Source organism: Mesoplodon mirus, assembly GCF_964341445.2.
Source record: "Mesoplodon mirus genome assembly, chromosome: 2".
Taxonomy (NCBI): domain Eukaryota; kingdom Metazoa; phylum Chordata; class Mammalia; order Artiodactyla; family Ziphiidae; genus Mesoplodon; species Mesoplodon mirus.
The window spans coordinates 82,557,081-82,581,980 of record NC_138977.1 but is presented as its reverse complement, the minus strand read 5'-3'; the positions used below and the strand labels follow the sequence as shown (position 1 = coordinate 82,581,980).

The 24,900-nt window shown below is 40.4% G+C and overlaps 1 protein-coding gene across 1 annotated transcript in view; it reads right to left on the bottom strand.

The window, feature by feature from the left end:
* NSUN7 (NOP2/Sun RNA methyltransferase family member 7) overlaps window positions 1-21,920 on the bottom strand; it is a gene marked incomplete at its 3' end in the record, with an annotated part of 57,832 nt that extends 35,912 nt beyond the window's left edge. Inside the window, exons 1-5 of the mRNA XM_082637472.1 lie at window positions 21,540-21,920; window positions 10,157-10,215; window positions 9,089-9,219; window positions 562-714; window positions 39-222 (exon numbers count right to left, since the gene is read on the bottom strand). Of these exons, the coding sequence (XP_082493598.1) occupies window positions 39-222; window positions 562-714; window positions 9,089-9,219; window positions 10,157-10,215; window positions 21,540-21,852 (840 nt within the window). The 5' untranslated portion in view covers window positions 21,853-21,920. The remainder of the gene's footprint in view (window positions 1-38; window positions 223-561; window positions 715-9,088; window positions 9,220-10,156; window positions 10,216-21,539) is intronic.
* Between the last annotated feature and the right edge of the window lie 2,980 nt (window positions 21,921-24,900).

Genomic DNA, 24,900 nt, shown 5'->3' with positions numbered 1-24,900 from the left:
CAGGATTACTGAGAATCACAATGAAAGTGTTAGTTTACCTGAAATACAAGTTTATAATCTTTGAAAAGATCTATATTTAGAAGATCACTTTTAAGATGAGATGGAAAAATTAAGACATCATAGCAATGTTGATCCACAGCAAAGACTTTATTATCAATATGCAACACAGATTTGACTTTATTATAGCCTTTTTTCTTCAAACTATGATAAACTTCTTCAGGGCTGTAAATATATAACATTAGGTTTTAATTACAAATATAATACATCAAAAGTGTATTTAACACTAGAATCTTTTTCCTACAATAAATAAAAATATCACTGCATATATTGCATCTAATGGAATTTATAATTTTAGCCAACAATAAGTTGAAAAACAGAGACAAAAGTTAACACATTTATGTAATTACTTTTGGTAATCTGGTGATAAAATCCTGAACTAAACTATGATTCCCCAATCACTCCCCCCAGATGAGCCCCCCAACCATTAAAAAGGTAATATTTCTTATCACATTATTTTGAAAGGCAAGTGACTTAAATAAAGAATTTGATTAGAAATCTTACCTGATTTTACATGTATTTATCCAAGCATAAAGTGGCAAAGTTGAGGCCCTTAGTTCCTGGTTCCTAACTGTTTCTGGAAGAATGTGGTAAATTGAAAGGGCATCATGTTTGATTCGACATCTTGCCAATGCCGCAGCCAATTTTGTCTTAAAACTAGAAATAGAAAATCCATTCTTGGTAAGTACTGCATTGAAGACAAGACTATCAATTTTCCACTAGAAACATTAACAATTAGATTTAGAATTTTAACTAATACTTCTATAATTCTATTTCAAATTTTTGAAGTCTAAAATTAAAATTTGCCATATTTAAAAATGGAAATCCAATAATCCTGCTTCTTTTTTTCAGTTTTTGATGTCTCTGTATAGCTGTGTATCTCCTCAAATATTTTTTTTTAATTAATTAATTTATTTATTTATGGCTGCGTTGGGTCTTCGTTGCTGCATGCGGGCTTTCTCTAGTTGTGGTGAGTGGGGGCTACTCTTCGTTGTGGTGCGTGGGCTTCTCATTGTCATGGCTTCTCTTGTTGCAGAGCACGGGCTCTAGGCGCGTGGGCTTCAGTAGTTGTGGCACGCGGGCTCAGTAGTTGTGGCTCGCGGGCTCTAGAGCACAGGCTCAGTAGTCGTGGCGCACGGGCTTAGTTGCTCCGCGGCATGTGAAATCTTCCCAGATCAGGGCTCGAACCCGTGTCCCCTGCATTGGCAGGCGGGTTCTTAACCACTGCGCCACCAGGGAAGTCCTCCTCAAATATTTAAAACGATTGCTGGCTGAGAGACAAATTTTATGTAGTGAAAAAGGTGTAGGATTTAGAGTCAGACAAACTTGAAGTTAAATTCAGGCTCTGTCACTTACTAGCTGTGCGACCTTAGGTATGATACTGAATCTCTCATCAGCCTCAGTTTTCTCATCTGTAAAATGTGATCAGCTCACCTTGCAATTAATGTGGTGATTAATATCATGTGTGTAAAATACTTAGCACAGTGCCTAGCACATGGCAGGCACTCATTATAGGTCAGTTATTATTATCAGAGATGGCAACAGTGTACTCTTGATAAGATTAAGGAACTTTCATGAATCTGTATCCAGTCCTTCCCAGTTCTGACTATTCCATACCTCAAAATTCCCAATAACAGAAAAGAAAAACAAGAACTGGTTAGCATAACCATGAAGACCCAATGATTTTTTTTTAATGTCATAGCCCAAATTTTTAATAAATGAGAATACAGGACTTACTCTTGACCTATATTCATAGCGTTTTCACAATAGGAATCTAACTGAATAATAAACCTCAAGGATAACCTTGAATGAGAAATGAGGAAGAGATGCCACAAAAAGTCAAGTTCCTTGAGAGTGGTGTATGTGGCTGCAGAAAGCTTAATAAGATAGAGATAGAGACAGAGAGCGAGAGCAGGGGGGGGGGGAGGGAGGGAGGGAGGGAAACAGGGAGAGAGGATGAGAACACAGGGGCACTTTGGGTGGGGGGAGAGGGAGGGGTTATCAAACATTAAGCCTCCTGGGGCTATCATAGAATTAGATTTGTGGGAACTTCCCTGGTGGCACGGTGGATAAGACTCCGTGCTGCCAATGCAGGGGGCCCAGGTTCAATGTCTGGTCAGGGAACTAGATCCTACATGCATGCCACAACTAAGAGTTCACATGCCACAACTAAGGAGTCTGTGTGCTGCAACTAAGACCCAGTGCAACCGAATAAATAAATTAAATTAAATTTTAAAAAAGAATTAGATTTGTGTAGTGCTATGTCCTAATGTCATAGAACTACAGCAAGGGACATTAAAAATAATTATATATTAATGTACATCGAAGAATAAATTAATATAAAGGGGATGAGTTACTGTTCTATATTATACACTGAGATGTTTCTGAGAACAGACTATTTTTGACTAAACAGTCCTTCCAAATACCTACGTAGTTCGAATTTACCATAATAAATGCTACTGACAACTATTCATTCATTAAATATAAAGACCAGAGATATGAAGCCTAGAAAAATGTATGTGTTGTGTATATACAGGGAGTATAGGGAAAAAAGATTTTCCAAAACCCAGATAGCAAACATTTTGGACTGTGAATTTTAATATAATTTAATAATATAAAAAGTAACTTGAAGTATATGTACAGTTATAAAGATTCTTATATAAACATACAGTATCAGATTGAGGACAAAGACCAAATCCAAATGCTATTAGGATAACCAGATATAACACTTCCATAAATAAAATATCCTGTGATTACTAAAAAAACTTCCATAGCTTTAAGGTAGACTGCAGTGATGAAAATGGAAGCAAAAACAGCCTTTCCCAACATTCTTGATCCAGAGCTCCATCTCCTGCTACAATTTGTGTTATGGCAGAGAGTTGCTTAATTATCTTTTTATCAGCATCCCTGTTATACATGTAGCCAGAACTTTCTTTCTATATGTTAAATTGTAGTTATATAATTCCTAAGCTTAAATCTTAAATGAACCCATTAACTACAGGCCAGAATCCAAACTCTTTATCATGACACACAAGGATATTAATAACTTAACCTGAACCAACTCTTCCTTTCTCAGTTCTCACCACTCACATCCATAAATCTACTTCTAGTCACACACTGAGCTATTTACCACTCTTGCTTACATGCCACATCCATTCCCCTCTTTCTCTACTTTGCTGTTCCTCTGTCTCTCCAGACAGTATGGTTTGGACTCTGCAATCAGATTACCTGGGTTCAGATTCTGGTTCCACTAATTACTAGCTATGTGACTCTAGACAAGTTACTTAGCTTCTCTAAGCTCTAGGAATTAAGAAGTAGTATCTAACTTATAGAATGGTTGCAAAGATACTTTTGAATGTATTTAAAGTTAAGTTATTCAAGAAATGATAATGATTAATATGCTTATTCTTTTTTTTTTTTTTTTTTTGGCTGCGTCAGGTCTTAGTTGAGGCACACGGGATCTGCATTAAGGCATGCGGGATCTTTCATTGCGGCACGTGGGCTTCTCTCTAGTTGTGGCGTGCGGGTTTTCTCTTCTCTAGTTCTGGCGTGTGAGCTCCAGAGTGTGTGGGCTCTTTAGTTGTGGCGTGTGGGCTTAGTTGCCCCGCGGCATGTGGGATCTTAGCTCCCCAACCAGGGATCAAACCCGTGTCCCCTGCAGTGGAAGGTGGATTCTTTACCACTGGACCACCAGGGAAGTCCAATATGCTTATTCTTTTATTACTAGTATTAATCAAGTACTGTTATCAGACCTGAGCTATAAAGATTAAAAGATAGTTTCTACCCTTAAGTAATTTACAATTAGGTGGTAAAACAGACATATAAACAAATAATTATAGCTCAACATGGTTAATGTTATAAGATACATAGATAAAGAAGAGAGTAAATGTATTGGAAGAACAAAATCAGCCTAAAGGGACTTCCAAGAGGAGAAACTTGAACTATTAAAGGAGGAGCAAGAATTTTCCAGACCACAAGAAAAGACATACAGACAGAGGGCAGAGTACCGTAAAAAATGGAGATGTTAAACAGCAAAGCATATTTACAGAGCAATGTTTCCACTTAGAGCAGACACCTACAGGCTTCTATTCTAAGCACCACTTCCCTCTGGGAATAGAAACTTCCCCTCTTCTGAAAAATGTTCCTCTCCTCCCTCCATTCATATAATTTTCTTGGGAGGTGTTCCTAACTGACTCTGTCTCCTTGACTACAGTTGATTGGGAGAGGGTGAGCACTTGACCCAAACCAGAGTCAAGTGAATTTTTCTGTGTAGCAACTGAGAGTCAAGCCAGTCTTTTTAGTTTTTGTGCTGTGTACGATATAAAGCTCCTGAGTAGTCAGCAGCCAAGTTTCCCATTCTATGAACAGAAAAAAAGATCCAAGAATGAAGGTAAAGCACACAAAGAGGCAGAGACGAGAGTCGAAGAGAGTCCTGATGATACTTGAGCCACAGGATTTAGTTAGTAGAAGCACAGCCACATCAATGTCTTTCCTGCAAGTCTCACTGTTCAATTCTTCTGTGTGATACCTTAGAGTAAAATTTCTCTTTTGTCTAATCTAGTTTGAGTTGGAGTCCTGTGTGTTGTCAAAAAAGAATCCTACCTAATACAAAAAAGGTTTGACTCCTTTTTGGCTTCAAATTTTCAGAAATTTTATCTAACAATGAACAAAATATTTCAAGTTTTTTGTTGTTGTTGTTGGTTTGTTTTGCTTTTTGTTTTTGTTTTGTTTTGTTTTGGCCACACCACATGGCTTGTGGAATCTTAGTTCCCTGACCAGGGACTGAACCCAGGCCCTCCGCAGTGAAAGTGCCGAGTCCTAACCACTGGGATGCCAGGGAATTCCCAAAATATCTCAAGTTTTGGAGTGCCATTAGTAATGCCTAACACAAAAGAATTATGGTTCTCTTTAAATATAAATTGAATATTTTCTTAATGCCAAAGGATAATCTTCAATGAACTGCTTGAATCTCCCATACAAATATAAAATCAGACATCATACTGACAACTGTTTCAGAATATTCACTAAGTAAGTGAAATGGGCTAAGAGTTTCCAAAGAAGGGGTGGAGAGAATATGAGAGACAAAAACCCATGAACAAGTGTTTAGGGAGCATTTCAGCAAATGAGAAACCCTGGAGCATTATGTGAATGAGAAAACTGAGGAATAGAAGAAAAGGGATATATCCAAGCAAATGTGATTTATCCCCAAAATCCATGGTTGGTTATAACATTCATAAATCATTCAATGTGAATTACCTTACCACATTAATAGAATAAAGGAGAAAAAAATGATCATTTCAGATGCTCATCCCAAAACTCTGATCTCTGTTTTCTTAATTTAGTAAGACTACAGTTTTCCTCTTGAGATCCTCCTTCCTGCACTGCAGTTGGAAAGTACCTGTAGGCATATAGCCAGGACTATTCTAGGGCTCACCTCATTTGTTTTCATTCTCTCAAGGATCAAAATTCTGTGCTGCTTTTTGTCTAATGTCCAAAATATTTGCCTCATATATTTTGTCCATCTAGTTGTTTACAAGAGGAATATAGTTTGATCCTAGATACTCTGTCATGACTATATAATCACTTTTTTAAAATATCACTTTACCTGCCATGTGGAACAGATTGTGAAAAAGTAAGAGTTACAGGCAGAGCAGGAGGACTACTATTGCAGTAGTCCAAGTGACACATTATAGTGGCTTGGATTTGGACAGTAGGAGTGGAAATGGAAACAAGTAGACACACTCAGCATGTTTTCCAATTGGAGTTACAGAACTTGATGTATTAGGTGTGGTATGGGCACCAGGGAGGGGAGGAAAGAGGAATCAAGGATGATATCTAAGAAGCTGGTGGTGCCTTAATTGTAATGGGGAAGGTTTCAGGACAGTTTTGGGTGGTTTGGGAGGATGGACTACTAAGTTTTTCCTCTCCTTCTGCCTCTCTACTCTTTCACTGCCCATTCTCCAATTCTGCCTCACCAAAGCCCAACAAATTATTTGGCAGAATCAGATTCTTGGGCTAGTGTAAGGCGGCGGGGGGGGGGGTAAGAAAGGAAGAAGCTGTGGTCTCCTTTTATTTAACCCAGTCACATAGTATTTAAAATATGGTTGCATTTTGTACAAGGAATGAGTTCTTAAAGACCTTGCATATGTCAATAATAGGTGTCATCTTGGATTATATCTCTAAAGCTATGAACAAATGAAGAAAAAGATACAAGTTGGACTAATAAGAACCTGCTGTATAAAAAAATAAATAAAAGAAAAATTTTTTAAAAAGATACAAGTTGGTAGAGTGATAAAACACAAGGATCTCTGGAAGAGACAATAACAACAAAGATCAAACACAATTTTCATAAGGAGGAAATAATTCTCATTCAATTTCTTGCTAAATAATTACTTCTATCACCTCTTAAAATTAGTCTTCGTCTTCTTGGTAGAAACATAACTAAAGTATACTTCAAGCTTACAATGATTCTATTTCCCTGGGGACAACAGTGCCCAGCCCCAAGCCACAGATGATCTACAGAGGTTGGCCGCTACCTTTCTGTCTCAGTTCAGAATTCTGCTCCATTGGCTATGGGGGATTGGCCCAGGGGAATGCACCTGACCTACATGGAGCCAATCAAATTCCCAGGGGAGGGATTATAATTTAGAATTGGGGTTAGAGACAATAAGTTAGTCTAAGTGAAGAAACTAACATACAACTGTAACAAGTAAGCTCAAGACCTGGAGTGCAATAGTAGGGCTTTCTCCATGTAGACTAGAGAAGCAGAGAAGGCAGATCTGCAGAGGAAAAAAGAATGAAGCAGATATTAAGAGAGAAGCAGAGTTTAAAAGATAAAGAGACAAAGAAGCAGAGATAAGGAAGGTCCTGACATCTTTCCAGCTCCTGCTTTCATCCTCTTCCTGAGTCTCTGAGTTGCATGAGACATTCCAATATCTTTATAAGAACATTTTCCATTTTGCTCAGGCTAACTGAAGATGGCTTCTATTACTTGAAAGCTGAGACTCTTGATTAAAACCCTTTAGTGTTATCTTCATACATGTATTTTCTCAGCATGATTTTTATCATTATACATGGATTTTTTTCAGTGTTATCTTTATATAAGCATACTGCACTACTGTTCTCTGCAATTCAATCACTAAATACACGCATTTCTCCTATAGCATATTATGAATTGAGTATAGCATGAATTGGGTATGAAATAACTTATTAATATGGGAATAAGGTCTGCATTATATGAAGCTCTATCGGTTTGGGTAGGGGGAAAAACTGCACTGACAGTTTCTCACACTGACAAGAATGGAACCAGATGTGTGTCAAGGCAGGAGGTAGCATGGTATGTATTATGGGGAAAGGGAAAAATCTGGAGAATCAGGAACCTTAGACAGTAATATCTTCTGGTTCCTCTGGCCTCCTGAGCCATGACCTTTGCTTGTCCTATTTCCGGCCTGGCTTGCTAACATTCTCAGCTAAAAATCTGCTGCTCATGAAACCACAGTCTGGTCTTTCTTACTTGGTTGGAGCCCTGCGGCTTTCCTAACCTCAGCTCTCATTATGCTCACTGAGACTAAGTTGAGACTTCCATGAGCATCTCCTGAGTCCTGACTAAGTCAAAGAGAAACTGACAGCAGCTCAGGAAAGCTGAAACTCAGAGCCTGTCCCAGAGCATACTGCCCCACCAACTTTTCTCTGATGTATCTGCACCCATCGTGGGTGCCTGTCCTCAGAGGCAGGTTGCCCGGTACTGGTATGGGGGGTGAAGTAGTTGCCCAGAAACCTATGCAGTAATCAGGGGCAAGATCCTTACTTATCTAACACAGAGGGTACATACATCTGATTGCTTTTGCTTTTCTCCATCTCCAAATTTCTCATGGCTACAACTGACATGAGATATGACTATGTCATATCTTTCATCTTCTAGAGTACTTTAGCCACCACTCACTATCTTAAGTGGAAGGAGTGGTAGCATATAAATGGTTAAATCCTGGGCTCTAGAGTCAGCATTCCTGAATGTGTTTTCTGGCTACTCCCCTTTCTAGCTCTATGGCATTAGGCAGGGTCCTTTAACATGTCTGTGCCTCAGTTTTCCCATGTGTAAAAATACAGGTTGGTAACAATATCTACCTCAAAGAGTTGTTATGTAAAGAGCTTCTTATAACAATGATTGATACATATTAAGTGTTCAATAAAGGTAAGTTATTACTATAACTCCATTACGTGAGTCCTCTGGTCTCAGCCTTCAATACTGTAAGTGAAACTGCTTGAGTTTCCCATAATAATATAAAATGAGATACGACAACTCTTTCAGATTATTCACCTGGTAAAAATCTTCCTACAACATTGCTGTTGTTGCTATATTGTGCTTTCTATTAAGGTTCAACGATGTAATAGCAAAAGCCCTAACAACAGTAGCATTTAACACTGATTGACTATCTACTAAGTGTCTGACTCTAAGCTCAGCATTTTATATACATTAATTACTTCTCCCAACCACCTTTTTAGGTAGATGCTATTATTATCCCCATACTAGGTTTCTGCTGATATTTAGGATAAAAGGAAAACAAATTTAAAACATGTTAGTTTTGTTCTTAACTACTAACATGAAGTTGTAGATTTTTTTTTTCATCTTGGAAAAGTGATAGGTTCTTATCTACTGTTGGAATTTTCTTGTTTGATACATGTTAGATTTTTTTTAAAGAGCTATAAACAAAGCCAGGTAAACAAATAATAGCTGTTTCAAATGAAGTGTAACTTAAGTATGTGCTAAAAATTGTCAGGAATTTTTCATCATTTTCCAAATACTTACAAGTTGGATCTTACAATGCAAGCTTTGAAAAACAACTTGAATTTAAGCAGAATATATACCCTGTTCAAGATTTGTTTGTAAAGGAACTCAAGAAACTTATGAACTTTTATATTTTTTCTCTATAAAATTTTAACACTTATCTACACATTATATTGTATACAATTTCACCAGTGAAAATACCAATAATGATTTCATATAAAACATTGTTTTCACCTTTACAATTACCTGTTAAGAAGGTTCTCTACTTCTAGAACTTCTGCTATAGACTCTTCATTATCAGAAAGGAGACGAGCTTGAAATTTTCTATCTTGGAAATCATACAGCATCACAATGATAAGACTGTTCAAATGATCTGGCTACCAAGGGAAAACACACATAAAGAAAAGCATACAAACAATATCTAATAGCAATATTTTCCATTCCATTGTTTTTCATAAGAGAGCAGTCATAAAAATATGACTATTTTTACATAGTCTGGTTGAATTGGGAGATAGAAGAGGATTGCAAAGGGACTTCCCTGGTAGCACAGTGGTTAAGAATCTGCCTGCCAATGCAGGGGACACAGGTTGAGCCTTGGTCCGGGAAGATCCCACATGCCGCGGAGCAACTAAGCCCATGCACAACTACTAAAGCACGCACTCCTAGAGCCCGTGCTCCACAACAAGAGAAGCCACCGCAATGAGAAGCCCACGCACCGCAACAAAGAGTAGCCCCCGCTTGCCGCAACTAGAGTGCCCGCGCACAGCAACAAAGACCCAACGCAGCCAAAAATAAATACATACATACATAAAAGAAAAAAAGAAAAGGACTGCAAACTAGAAAACAAATCCAATAAAAAATAAACTTTTCGGGCCTCCCTGGTGGCGCAGTGGTTGAGAGTCCGCCTGCCGATGCAGGGGATACGGGTTCGTGCCCCAGTCTGGGAGGATCCCATATGCCGCGGAGCGGCTGGGCCCATGAGCCATGGCCGCTGGGCCTGCGCATCCGGAGCCTGTGCTCCGCAACGGGAGAGGCCACAACAGTGAGAGGCCCGCATACCGCAAAAAAAAAAAAAAAAAAAAAAAAGAGAAAAAAAATAAATAAATAAACTTTTCAAAAAGGATAATTTTTGGCAGATTCATCAAAATGAAAGGAGTAGGATCTATATTAGAAGCCTTAGAAGTATGAGAGTTAAGGATGTGTTTTGAAGAAGTCTCAGCATTAAACAAACTAGTTATTTAAATGTGAAGGCTTTTTGGTACTTTCTAAATAACAACCACGGGACAGGTAATTATATAAAAGTTACACACTTACTATTGTGGTGCTTGGGAAGATATAGCTGTCTATTAATATAGTTTCCAAAATATCTTGAACTACAAGACAAGGAAAATGTCTGTTACTGAAAATTCCAAAGCTGAAAATGAAAATTTTGGAATCAAAATACACTTTGGACAATGCTATAAAATACTTTTACTTTCATATCTAAAACATAACTAATTCTTGATAAAGACTCAAATTACAATGACATGATGAAATATTTGTCATCTTTATGAATCCTGGACCCCTGTGACTCAGGCTCCACATGGAATCACAGTCAAAGGAACATTATCTGAATAGCTGAAGTAGTAATAAAGGAATTCCAACCTTTAATTTATATCCCTTGAAAAACATTAAAGAGGATGTAATTTATAATGTCTTATCCTCTTTATGTTGGATATTGTTGGATTCAATTTGCTAATATTTTATTATACAGGGCACATGGGTGCTCCTTTTGTTATAACTACTTAACTATATATATATATCTCATATAACAAATGTTTTAATAAACATAGATTTTTGTTCTATGTTTATGTTCATGAAGGATATTGGTCTATAATTTTCTTTTCATAATATCTTTGTCAATGTTGGTATCAGGATTTAAACTCTGGAAGAGTTTGTGTTAAATTGGTGTTATTTCTTACTTAAATATTTGGTAGAACTCACTAGTGACAACATTGATAAGATGACATTTAATCTAAGTCCCAAATGACAAGGAGTTAGCCATGTAAAGATCCAGAAGAAGAGAGCATTCCAGGCAGAGGGATAATTGCAGAGGTACTAAATGAAAACACATGAACACATTTTAAAACCTCCACAGGGCACATGAGTGTTCTTTTGTTATAACTACTTAACTATATATATATCATATAACAAATGCTTTAATCAGTTAACAGGAAGCTAAGACAGCTTCAATTCATTCAACATTTATGGAACACCTCCTATATACACAATACACACTGAATTCCAGTTTTTATCTGGGGAATGGGAAAACTAAAAAGAATTGACAAACTTGGGAGCACAGACTCCAGTTTTCATAGGAAATCTTTCAGATATCATTACCCATATTTTAGCCACCAATTGTGGCTGTATTTTACAAGGCAATATCCCCATTTCACTTACAAGGAAAATGAAGTTTACAGTTTCACACCCTTAGTACCTGCAAACCAATTCCTACCTACTTCAGAGTTTCTCAGCATGAGTCCCAATTTTTGTCACAGAAAATATACTTGTCATAAGAATGAAGGACTTCTAAGATAGCAGACCTGCATAGGCTATAGAACTTTGAGCAATGGAGTTGCTGGACTCCTAAAAATAGGAGCAGTAGAATGAAGGAAAAGAAGACAGAACATGATTTTGCCAACACTGCATTTTTTTCCTAGGGCTCTTGTCAAAACTGACAATCTCTGGGCTGTCCCTAATATTGTGCAGAATGCATTGCCTTTATATATCTATAGTTTACAGAACATTCTCAGATAGCAATATCAACATTAATTCTGTATACTCTAGAGAGTGCTTTCTATGTGCTAGACACTGTTCTAAATGCTTTCCATATATTAATTCATTTAACCCTCACAACAACCTTATGAATTAGGTACCATCATTATCCCATTTTATAGAGTAGGAAATGAGGCACTGACTGGTTAAGTAATATTTTCATAGTCACACAGCAAGAATCAGATCAGGGACTCAAACCCAGGCAGTCTGGCACCCGAGTGCACGCTCCTCACCACATTATGCTGCCTATCCTCTACACACTCTTACAACAAACCATACTGGCTAAATAAAACACACTGCTGGGCTTCCCTGGTGGTGCAGTGGTTGAGAGTCCGCCTGCCAATGCAGGGGACGCGGGTTCAGGCCCCGGTCGGGGAAGATCCCACATGCCGCAGAGCAGCTAGGCCCGTGAGCCATGGCCACTGAGCCTGCACGTCCGGAGCCTGTGCTCCGCAACCGGAGAGGCCACAACAGTGAGAAGCCGCGTACCGCAAAAAAAAAAACAAAAACACACTGCTAATGACTGATGTGGGTTATCAGGACTTATTTGAAGATAGCAAACCTTACCTATCCTAATTCAGCACAATAGCTCCAATTATCCCTAGTGCCCCACTAATTAAAGCCTCTTCTCTTTAGTCTGTTGAAGGGAACTCTTAATCCTCATTCCTCATGTTTCCAATGCAGAAAGCCTTCCCTAGAGAAACACCCTTGGACTCTCTCCCTTCACTCCATGTGAAAAGAAAATTGAGTTTATTTAATTAGTGAATTTGGAAGAATATATCACTCCCTCCTCCTTCCAGTCTTTGTCTGCCAGTGTTTCTGCAGGAGGTGGGCATGCATTCCAGACTGCTCTTTGCCAAGCACCTTGCATGAGTTGGGTGGAGGGATCTGCAATTCTTCAGCTGTGTCTGGATTAGATGGGAAGTTCTAATTCAGGAATAAAGTATTTATTTATTTATCAAGAAGGTGGAGTAGGAAGATGTGGAGCTCACCTCTCCCCATAAACAGTTCAAAATTACTTCTACATGTGGAACAATTTTCAGGGAAAACTAACTGGAAACTGGCAGAAGAACCAAGGCAGCAAGAAACAGCTCCACGTAACCAGGCAGAGACAGAAAAAAAAAAAAAAAAAGCATCATGTTGGGAACTGAGCCCCCGGGAGGGACCTCTGTAAGGAAGAGAAGGTCCACACAGGTGGACCCTAGCCCTGGGGAGTAAGCAGGTCAAACCACAATCTGGGCATGACAGGCCCCCTTGTCTGCTGAGAAGTCCACTGGGACAGACAGAGGGCTGGAGAAGCCTAGGCTCTACACGTGAGGAGTGACCACATGCTGGCTTGCTGAGAACCAGGGCAAAGAGAGCCTTGCACTGGCAACTGCCACCTTGCCCCACTTCCCAATCCAAAGGGGCAAACACCCTGACCCCATTCACTCCACACCACAGCCTGGCATGAAATCTGGGCAGAGACTCAGTAGAGCTGCATAGAGACAGACCGGGGCACCTGGGTTGTGATCTGGGTGCAGCCGCAGAGGCCACTGTCAGCATGCATGTGAGGTAGCGCCACAGGAGCCTGCAGTGGCTAAGTGTTGAATCTTGGGCATATAGGCCCTAGGAGAGAACTCAATCTAGCTACCGCAGAGACAGCTGGGAGGTCCTGGAGCGTGGTGTGGGTGGAATGGTGACAATCACTGTCAGCAAGCTCAGGAGTAGCAGTGGTTAGTCTCCTAGCAAGAATACCCCAGTGTGCCCACACCACACCGCAGCTTAGCACTAGATATGGGGCAGACAGGTCCTGGGAGTCTGCCACAGAGGCAGCCCAGACCTCAGGCAGCAGTGCAGCCACCTCAATTCCTGCAGCCACAACACCCCGACCCTCAGCCCCAGCCTACTCCACACCATAGCCTTTAACTAGATCTGAGACAAACACAACAGAGAAAGGAACACAACCCTGGGCTGCTTCTGAGTGGAACTATGGATGCCTACACAGGCAGCACATAAGTGCTCTGTGACCACGTGGGTGTCACTTGCTTCAGAAATCACCTCCTGAAACTAATAAAAAATTAAAAAATATATATATATATAACCTCCTTTGGGGCACAGCACATACTCAAGGGCAATGGAGTCCGATTGAACCCAACCCTCAAGCCTTCTACCCCAACAACTGGGGAGCAGACCCTGCCCCTGACAGGGAAGTGACAGCCACGGAGCAGAGAGAAAGCCCTGCCTCACATCCAGTACAGGCTCTGGACACCAGAATACCAGCCACACTCCCATCAAGGGGATAACGGCCAGCATACCCTGAGGAAAGACACGAATGAAGTCCATACCAAAACCAGCCACTGCGCCAAAAACACTGGACACACACAATCTACTATGAACACTCCCACATAAAAACACCCTTCAAGACCACCATAGATAACTGTTCCTCCTAAATTCATAGAGACAGAGAAAGTTAAGTAAAACAAAAAGGCAGAGGAACTACTCCCAATTAAAAGAACAAGAGAAATCCCCTGAAAGAACAGATAATAAAACAGAGCTCACGGGCTTCCCTGGTGGCACAGTGGTTGAGAATCTGCCTGCTAATGCAGGGGACACGGGTTCGAGCCCTGGTCTGGGAGGATCCCACATGCTGCGGAGCAACTAGGCCCATGAGCCACAACTACTGAGCCTGCGCGTCTGGAGCCTGTGCTCTGCAACAAGAGAGGCCGCGATAGTGAGAGGCCCGTGCACCGCGATGAAGAGTGGACCCCGCTTGCCACAAGTAGAGAAAGCCCTCGCACAGAAACGAAGACCCAACACAGCAAAAATAAATTAATTAATTAATAAACATCTTCTAAAAAAAAAAAAACACAGAGCTCACTAGTTTACTAGACCCTGAGTTCAAAAAGGAGATAATAAAAATTCTAACTGAATTAAGAAAGAGTATTGATAGAAATGCACATCACTGTAATGAGGAACTAGAAGCTATAAAGATGAACTGATCAAAAATAGACAATTCAATTGCTGAGATTAAAAACCAATCTAGAGGGCTTCTCTGGTGGCACAGTGGTTGGGAGTCCACCTGCCGATGCAGGGGACACGGGTTCGTGCCCCAGTCTGGGAGGATCCCACATGCCACGGAGCGGCTGGGCCCGTGGGCCGTGGCCACTGGGCCTGCGCGTCTGGAGCCTGTGCTCCACGATGGGAGAGGCCACGGCGGTGAGAGGCCCACGTACCGCAAAAAAAAAAAATCTAGAAGCAATGAAGAGCAGAGTAAATGCCACAGAAGAATGAATAAGTGACCTGGAAGATAGCATAATGGAAATCACTAAATCAGAAGAGCAGACAGAAAGACAATGAAAAAAAAAATGATAGCAACATACAAGATTTATGAGATAATACAAAATGTGCCAATGGATGCATAATAGGTGTTCCAGAAGAGAAAGAGAAAGAGAATTGAAAGTGTAATTGAAGAAATTATGGCTGAAAACTTCCCAAAGCTAAGCAAGGAAACAGATATCAGGTACAGGAAGCACAGAAAGTCCCAAACAAGATGAACCCAAAGAGACCCACACCAAGACATATCATAATTAAAATGACAAATTTATTTTATTTGGCCACACCACACAGCCTGCAGGATCTCAGTTCCCCAACCAGGGATCAAACCCGGGCCACAGCAGTGAAAGTGCCAAGTCCTAACCACTGGACCACCAGGGAATTCCTTAAAATGACAAATTTAAAAATAAAGAAAGGATTCTAAAGGCAGCAAGAGAAAAACAAAGAGTCAGTTACAAGGGAACCCCCATATGGGTATCAGCAGATTTCTCTGCAGAAAACTTCACAGTCCAGAAAGGAGTGGCATTACATATTCAAAGTCCTGAAAAGGAAAACCTGCAACCTAGGATACTCTACCCAGCAAGATTATCATTTAGAACAGAAGAAGAGAAAATTTCTTAGACAAGCAAAAACTAAAAGAACTCAGCAGTATTAAACCTACCTAAAAGAAATATTGAAGGATATTCTCTAAATAGAAAAGAAGCAAGAAACTATAGGAAAGGGAAAATCACAATAGGAAAGGCAAATATATAAAAAGATGGAAGATCACTTAAGTCAGTACACAGATTAAAAAACAATCAAAAAATTGTAAAAGCAATTATAACTACAACTAACAGTAAAAAGATATGCATGAAGATGTAAAATAGGACAGCAAAATCACAAAATGTAGGTGAGGGGAGTATAAAAATATAGATCGTTTAGAATGTGTTTGAAGTTGAATGACTATCAGTTAAAAGCCAGTAGACACAGCTGTGAGTTAACATACTTGAACTCCATGGTAACCACAAATTTAAAATATACAGTAGCTTCCCTGGTGGCTCAGTGGTTGAGAGTCCGCCTGCCGATGCAGGGGACACGGGTTCGTGCCCCGGTCTGGGAAGATCCCACATGCCATGGAGCGGCTGGGCCCATCAGCCATGGCCGCTGAGCCTGTGCTTCCGGAGCCTGTGCTCCGCAACGCGAGAGGCCACAACAGTGAGACGCCCGCGTACTGCAAAAAATAATAATAATAAATTAATTTAAAAAAGAAAACAACAGAGGGACTTCCCTGGTGGCACAGTGGTTAAGAATCTGCCTGCCAGTCGAGGGGACATGGGTTTGATCCCTGGTCCAGGAAGATCCCACATGCCGCAGAGCAACTAAGCCCATGCACCACAACTACTGAAGCCTGTGTGCCCTAGAGCCTGCATGCCACAACTACTGAGTCCACACACTGCAACTACTGAAACCCATGTGCTCTAGGGCCCGCATGCCGCAAGTACTGAGCCCACATGTGCAACTACTGAAGCCCGTGCTCCTAGAGCCCTTGCTCTGCAACAAGAGAAGCCACCGCGATGAGAAGCCCGTGCACCACAACAAAGAGTAGCCCCTGCTCGCTGCAACTAGAGAAAGCCCACATGCAACAACAAAGACCCAACACAGCCAAAAATAAATTAAATAAATAAATAAATAAATAAAATAAAGTAAAATAGAAAACAACAGAAAAGATCAATAAAACTAAGAGCTGTTTTTTGGAGAGAGATAAATTCAACAAACCTCTAGCCAGGTTCAACAAGAAGAAAAGAAAGAAAACCCAAAAAAACAAAATAAGAAATGAAAGAGGAGAAGTAACAGCTGATACAGAAATACAAAAAAATCATAATACTATGAACAGTTATATGCCAACAAATTGGACAACCTAGAAGAAATGGACAGTTTCTAAAAACATAAGACTTGCAAGAACTGAGTCCAGAAGAAACAGATAATTTGAACAGAACAATCACCAGACGTGAAATAGAATCTGTAATGATTTCAATAAAGATGAAAAAATGAAACCATTTCCACTAAGATCAGGAACAAGACAAGGTTGCCCACTCTCACCACTCTTATTCAACATAGTTTTGGAAGTATTAGCCTCAGCAATCAGAGAATAAAAGGAAATAAAAGGAATCCAAATCGGAAAAGAAGAAGTAAAGCTGTCACTGTTTGCAGATGACATGATACAATACATAGAGAATCCTAAAGATGCTACCAGAAAACTACTAGAGTTAATCAATGAATTTGGTAAAGTAGCAGGATACAAAATTAATGCACAGAAATCTCTGGCATTCCTATATACTAATGATGAAAAATCTGAAAGTGAAATCAAGAAAACACTCCCATTTACCATTGCAACAAAAAGAATAAAATATCTAGGAATAAACCTACCTAAGGAGACAAAAGACCTGTATGCAGAAAATTATAAGACACTGATGAAAGAAATTAAAGATGATACAAATAGATGGAGAGATATACCATGTTCTTGGATTGGAAGATTCAACATTGTGAAAATGACTCTACTACCCAAAGCAATCTACAGATTCAATGCAATCCCTATCAAACTACCACTGGCATTTTTCACAGAACTAGAACAAAAAATTTCACAATTTGTATGGAAACACAAAAGACCCCAAATAACCAAAGCAATCTTGAGAACGAAAAATGGAGCTGGAGGAATCAGGCTCCCTGACTTCAGACTATACTACAAAGCTACAGTAATCAAGACAGTATGGTACTGGCACAAAAACAGAAAGATAGATCAATGGGACAGGATAGAAAACCCAGAGATAAACCCACGCACATATGGTCACCTTATCTTTGATAAAGGAGTCAGGAATGTACAGTGGAGAAAGGACAGCCTCTTCAATAAGTGGTGCTAGGAAAACTGGACAGAAACATGTAAAAGTATGAGATTAGATCACTCCCTAACACCATACACAAAAATAAGCTCAAAATGGATTAAAGACCTAAATATAAGGCCAGAAACTATCAAACTCTTAGAGGAAAACATAGGCAGAACACTCTATGACATAAATCACAGCAAGATCCTTTTGGACCCACCTCCTAGAGAAATGGAAATAAAGACAAAAATAAACACATGGGACCTAATGAAACTTAAAAGCTTTTGCACAGCAAAGGAAACCATAAACAAGACCAAAAGACAACCCTCAGAATGGGAGAAAATATTTGCAAATGAAGCAGCTGACAAAGGATTAATCTCCAAAATTTATAAGTAGCTCATGCAGCTGAATAACAAAAAAACAAACAACCCAATCCAAAAATGGGCAGAAGACCTAAATAGACACTTCTCCACAGAAGATATACAGACTGCCAACAAACACATGAAAGAATGTTCAACATCTTTAATCATTAGAGAAATGCAAATCAAAACTACAATGAGACATCATCTCACACCAGTCAGAATGGCCATCATCAAAAAATCTACAAACAATAAATGCTGGAGAGGGTGTGGAAAAAAGGGAACACTCTTGCACTGCTGGTGGGAATGTGAATTGGTACAGCCACTATGGAGAACAGTATGGAGGTTCCTTAAAAAACTAAAAATAGAACTACCATATGACCCAGCAATCCCACTACTGGGCATATACCCTGAGAAAACCATAATTCAAAAAGAGTCATGTACCAAAATGTTCATTGCAGCTCTATTCACAATAGCCCGGAGATGGAAACAACCTAAGTGTCCATCATCGGATGAATGGATAAAGAAGATGTGGCACATATATACAATGGAATATTACTCAGCCATAAAAGGAAATGAAATCGAGTTATTTGTAGTGAGGTGGATGGACCTAGAGTCTGTCATACAGAGTGAAGTAAGTCAGAAAGAGAAAGACAAATACAAATGCTAACACATATATACGGAATTTAATAGGAATAGGTTACTCTTTATTACCTTCTTTAGCAGAAAATTGACCTTGCAGTTATTTAGCAGAGTGAGACTAGTGGTGGTCATTTCAACAAACATGATGCTGAGCCCCTTAAACCTTTAAAAGATTAATCAGAAAAATACACTCTCTGCTTTGAAAGACCTTATACACAAAGGACATCAACAAAAGGGCAAATAATAAAACTGGAAAACATAAAACACAACCAAAAAAATACACTTAACATTTGTATAATTAGATTTTTTTCTTTATACTTCCTTAAAAAGATATGGTAATATGATCCAATTACCTGTTCACAAATTCACAAACGAAAGAGACCATTACCCAAGCTCTCTTTAGTTTGTACATTAACCTTTTCAGCTTTACTGCTCCTATAAAACCTTAGAGAAGAAATCCTCAGTTTTCGTTCCTGAACCATGATTCCCTGAACCTATACTGTATAAGCCAGATGTGAGTTTACAAAATATTACATGTGAAAGTATTGATAGAACACTGATAATACAAAAGACAAAAGTGAAATGCATAAGAGTCTCCAATATTTTAATTACTCAGCCATAAAAAGAAACGAAACTGAGCTATTTGTAATGAGGTGGATAGACCTAGAGTCTGTCATACAGAGTGAAGTAAGTCAGAAAGAGAAAGACAAATACCGTATGCTAACACATATATATGGAATTTAAGAAAAAAAAATGTCATGAAGAACCTAGGGGTAAAACAGGAATAAAGACACAGACCTACTTGAGAATGGACTTGAGGATATGGGGAGGGGGAAGGGTAAACTGTGACAAAGCGAAAGAGAGGCATGGACATATATACACTACCAAACGTAAGGTAGATAGTGGGAAGCAGCCGCATAGCACAGGGAGATCAGCTCGGTGCTTTGTGACCGCCTGGAGAGGTGGGATAGGGAGGGTGGGAGGGAGGGAGACGCAAGAGGGAAGGGATGTGGGAACAGATGTATATGTATGACTGATTCACTTTGTTATAAAGCAGAAACTAATAAAAAAAAATTTAAAAAAAAGAGTCTCCAATATTTTAAAGCAAAATATCAGGTTCTTAATTATCTTGGAAGCCCACTGAACTTAGGAATTCTAGTTTTATTCCATTTGTACATTCAGAAATTATTCAGATGATAATTTAAAGCAAGATATTATTATCATTAAGAAGAAAATAATAGTTGTACCAAGTAAACAACCAAAGCCATCTCATCTTAGAATTTGAACTTATAAAAATGAACATTTCAAGGAAAAGTAGGTTTATAAAGGTCTATGACAATAATTTATCTAAATGGGAATTTCTGGGTTATTAAAAAATGTCAGTCACAAAACCCTTTCATAAAACAGAAATATAGATCAAGAGAAAGAAAAAGATAATCTACCATACACATCACTATAGCATGACCATCTAGTCAATGCGTTAATTTTACAAAGAATAATTTCAGGCTTTTATAATTGATTTCTAAAGGTAAGATTCAATATTCTTATCGGGGGAAAAAAATGGCCTATAATAGAATTTTGGCATTACCATTAAAATATCAACTAATCAACATAAATGCCTAGTCTGCATTTCACTGTTGCAAGGAGAAAATGTTCAAATGCTCACCTGACTCATGATTTAAAGTACAACACTCTGGTTGGTCTTTAAATCTGCATTTTAAAAAGGAAGAGGAGGGAAGGGATGAAATAGAATCTGAAAGATTAAACTGGAGGAGGGAAAAATGGCTAAGATAGATTTTAAAAGAAAAAAAAAAAGATCACAAGCAGAAAATAAAGAAATGAAACCCAAAGAGTAGTTGCCTCTTAACATCTTATAAATTTTTCTCTGTGATGGCAAATTCCTGGCCTCAGACTTGAGCTACCTCATGTCTGCAGACAACCAAAAATATACATTCGTATCTGAGTAATTACTGGGACATTTTAATTCACTGAACAATTGTTAACTGCCTCTGTGCAAGGATGTACAAGGCCCAGCAAGTACTAACACTAAGGAAATACATGCAAACGAGTGATGCCCTTTCTGGATGTCTCTTTAAGAAGCTCATCATTTCAGCCAGGCTGCTAATACTCCAAACATTTCTGGAACTTCTTTTGGAATACTCAGTACACAAACCAATATAAACTTTATAGTTTATATTGTATTATAGTTTATAGCTAGTACAGAAACATGTCTCCAGGCCCTTTGACTGCTCTCACAGTAAAAATATTTGATTCTGTACTGGAGTCAACTCCATACTCAGAAGTTGATCATTACCCACCATTGAGGTAATCTGCAATATGACACCTCAAATCCTGGTGGCAAGTTAGGGGACTTTTACAAAAATTTGAAAAAATAAATTTACAAGCTTCCAAAATTAAAGCGAATGGCAGTGAATCGGATCATCTTAACTTGATTTAATTTTGACTCATCTAAGGACAAGGCACGGTTCTAGGCACAGGGAAATCTGCAGAGAAAAAAACGTTTCTGGCCTGAAAGAGCTTGTTGTACAGGGAAACTCTCCTAATGCCTGGACATTTGCAACTGACCAAAGATATTCATAAGCCTAAAAACAAAACCTGTTGTGTGCATGAGGAGGCAGGAAGGGGGACTGCACTCCACAAACGCTCTCATTATTTTCCGTTAGTGCTGTCAAAACGGGTACTACTCACACTTCAGGGCACTGAAAGCCAGCTCACAGGACAAACGCTGAAAGGATTCATCCTCAGACTCGGTGGAGGACGGCAGGGGCTCATTCCCATACTTTATTAAGACTTTCTCTGGTGACTTTTCGAATCGAATGCCCTGAAAAATGTTCGCTGCCATAATGTAAACGGAGTCCAGATAGCCAGTTTTTTCGGGCAAACCAGTTGAGGTTTTTTCGCTGTATGCTGTGTCCCCTGACAGTGCCAGGGAAGAGAGTTGGGAGATCTCCTCGGTAGTTTTTTCTTCCGAAAACTCCACTTCACTGGTGGAGTTAAGCATGTTTGCCCCTTCACTGTCGTAACTCAAGCTTGAATTACAATTCAGATGTCCCAGGAAATGGTTTTCCTTGTACCTTAAGCATCGTCTCTGAAAAGAAAAGATTATCTCGGTAAATCACTATTTCTGCAGGACCACACTTGGTGGCCCACCTCGTGTGGCCCTAAAGACCAAGAGGTGGCATTTACTGGCCGACCCGAGCATCTCATACTTCGAGCCGGGCAAGTCCCAACGAAACCTCCACACACTCACAAAGGGAGACAGGTGGAGACGGCTCCCAATCGCCTCCGAAGCAACGGGACTTTTACCGAGGCCCGTTTGGGAGCGTCTGCGGCCCCTCGGGCGCTCCTTTCACTGGCTCCCGCGAGTCCTCCCTCACCCCAGAGGGCGGAGGTTCCCCGGGGCTTTGGGGACAGAGACGCCGCAGCCGCCGCACTTCGGGCACCTGTGGCTGGTGCCTGAAACAGCGACCTCAGGAGCCCCGGGACTGCGGGGTTGCGGCGGCGACCCGCGCCGGCAGTTTGGTTCAAATGAGCCTCTCCCACCCGCCCGGGTCGGGGCAGGGGGGTCGCGACCCCGGCTCTCGCTTCGCTCCGGTTCCCGGAGGGAGGACTCGCCTCAGGGCTTCGCCCGCCCGTACGCTGTCGCCCTTGACGGACAGGGCTGCGGAGCACGGTGAAGCGCGAGTCTGGTGAACCAGTCGACTCAGGCCGCGGAAAGGTAGGCCTCCCCCGCCTGTAGCAGTCCGCCGGCCCAGGACTCGGGTCTCCTTGGCAACCAAGGTCGGTGAGGGAACGCCGCCGGGGGGGCCGGGGGGTGGGCAGGGCAGTTCCCGCGGGATTTGGCCAGAGCCTACATTCTCCCTGCGACTTCTCTCGACTTCCCCAGATTCACAGGTGGCCCCTTTTCCCCAACACGTCCCCTGCGGTCTCCTTGAAAGCGAGAATTTTGTATCGCTGACAACACTCAGTTTAGTGGATTTAGCGGGGGCGCAGGAAATGTTAAAACAGATGAGTGGGGCTTCCCTGGTTGCGCAGTGGTTGAGAGTCCGCCTGCCGATGCAGGGCACACGGGTTCGTGCCCCTGTCCGGAAAGGTCCCACATGCCGCGGAGCGGCTGGGCCCGTGAGCCATGGCCGCTGAGCCTGCGCGTCCGGAGCCTGTGCTCCGCAACGGGAGAGGCCCGCGTACCGCAAAAAAAAAAAAAAAAAAAAAAAAGATGAGTCTAGAACTACGGAAGAAAAGGAAAAAAAGGGACTAGTCGACTTTATTTCCACGCTTTTTAGAACAATAGATATCACATTAGACGGACCCTTCCAGAGCAAGTTGTGTAAAGGCCTTTGCCAATTTAAGACCTCATCCTTCCTTTCCAGGGTTGCCTGCAAAGAAAGATGCTGCTGAAATGGGCCTACAAAAAATCAAATTCACCCCACCCTTCAAATTATGGAATGGAACTGGGATTATATATAAACCACCCCAAAGGGTTTTAATATGGCTACTTTAATTTTTGAGAGCCCTGGAGCGAAGTCTGCATCCTAATGCATCAAAGAAAGTGAGCTGTGCTCTTTTTTTTTTTTTTTTTTGGCAGTACGCGGGCCTCTCACTGATGTGGCCTCTCCCACTGCGGAGCACAGGCTCCGGACGCGCAGGCTCAGCGGCCATGGCTCACGGGCCCAGCCGCTCCACGGCATGTGGGATCCTCCCGAACCGGGGCACGAACCCGTGTTCCCTGCACCGGCAGGCGGACTCTCAACCACTACGCCACCAGGGAAGCCCTGTGCTCGTTTTTAAAGGTAGTGGAAAATACTCTCTTAATTTCTAGAATAAAAACAAAATGAATGAGATTTAAATCTTCTATTGAGTTTATGTGCATTTTAAACACTTCATTGATAGCCTTTTAGCCTGTTATCTCCAAAGTGCATGTTCTAAAACTGGAAAGGAAAAGATGAATTTTTTCCTCTAATGTACACCACTTGTATTGCTACTTTGAAACTTCTCCAGCAGATTTCCATAGATCTGGTAGTCTACTGATTTTACTGCCAGTCAGAATATCTAGAGCTTTTTTGTATGCACTCGAATTTTTCTTACAGTAAAACTCAATGAACTAATGAAAATGTGAATATATAAAGGTCATGCAATGAAATGTAACATATATGTACTTCACATTTCTTGCTTGGTTTAGGAAAGTCTTCAGTAAAATAGAAATGGGCGTTGGATTGTGGAACTTCACAAATTATGTTTCAAGTTTTAAGTGAAAAAAGTCGAAATCATTTTAAAAATCAATAAAAGAGTTGCTAATATCTACTTAAAAGAAAAAAATAAACCTTCTAGGTACTTGGTCTCCATTTTCTCCATAAGGCAAAAACCAAAGCCTGCAAGTTGAGTGAAGTTCTTCATTTTGTACTGAGATCAAACAAAGTCACATGAAAATCTTGCAAGTCCAAGCCCCAAACTCAGCAAAAAGCATGCTAAATATACTTGAATTAAATATTGGCTACTGGTTAGGAATCTCAGATTTTGTTCATCTACTTTGTAAAAGTGGTCCAATCTGGAAAAGAAACGTAATTTACATAACTAAGATCAGTTATGGTCACTCAGGAATTCTAAACTGTGTTCACTAGTCCTTCCTCTGTGGGTTAAACAGGAAGGGATAGACTTTGGCATTTGATGAACTGATATCTATGTAACCTTAGGCGAGTCCTTAACATCCCTCGGCCTCAGTTTCTGCATCTGTAAGGTGGAGTTAGTAATGCCTACCTTCGAGGATGTTTGTGAGGATTTAGTGGAATGATGTGTGTCAAGAAGACTCTCTGGAAAATATCAATAGTAGCTCAATAGTTAGTCCCTCCTTTCCCCCTCTATAAGTTTTATTTATGAAGCAGCTTTTTTAATCTTTAGATCCTAGAAGGTATGAGATTACAGAGAAAGCTAGTCTGCTGAACTAGCATCTGAAAGACTTTTACTGGAATAGTAAAATAGAGGTGTTTGAGGTAGACTGGTATAGTCAATGGTTTTCAACTTTCACGTACCTAAAACCCTTGTTAAAAGTGCA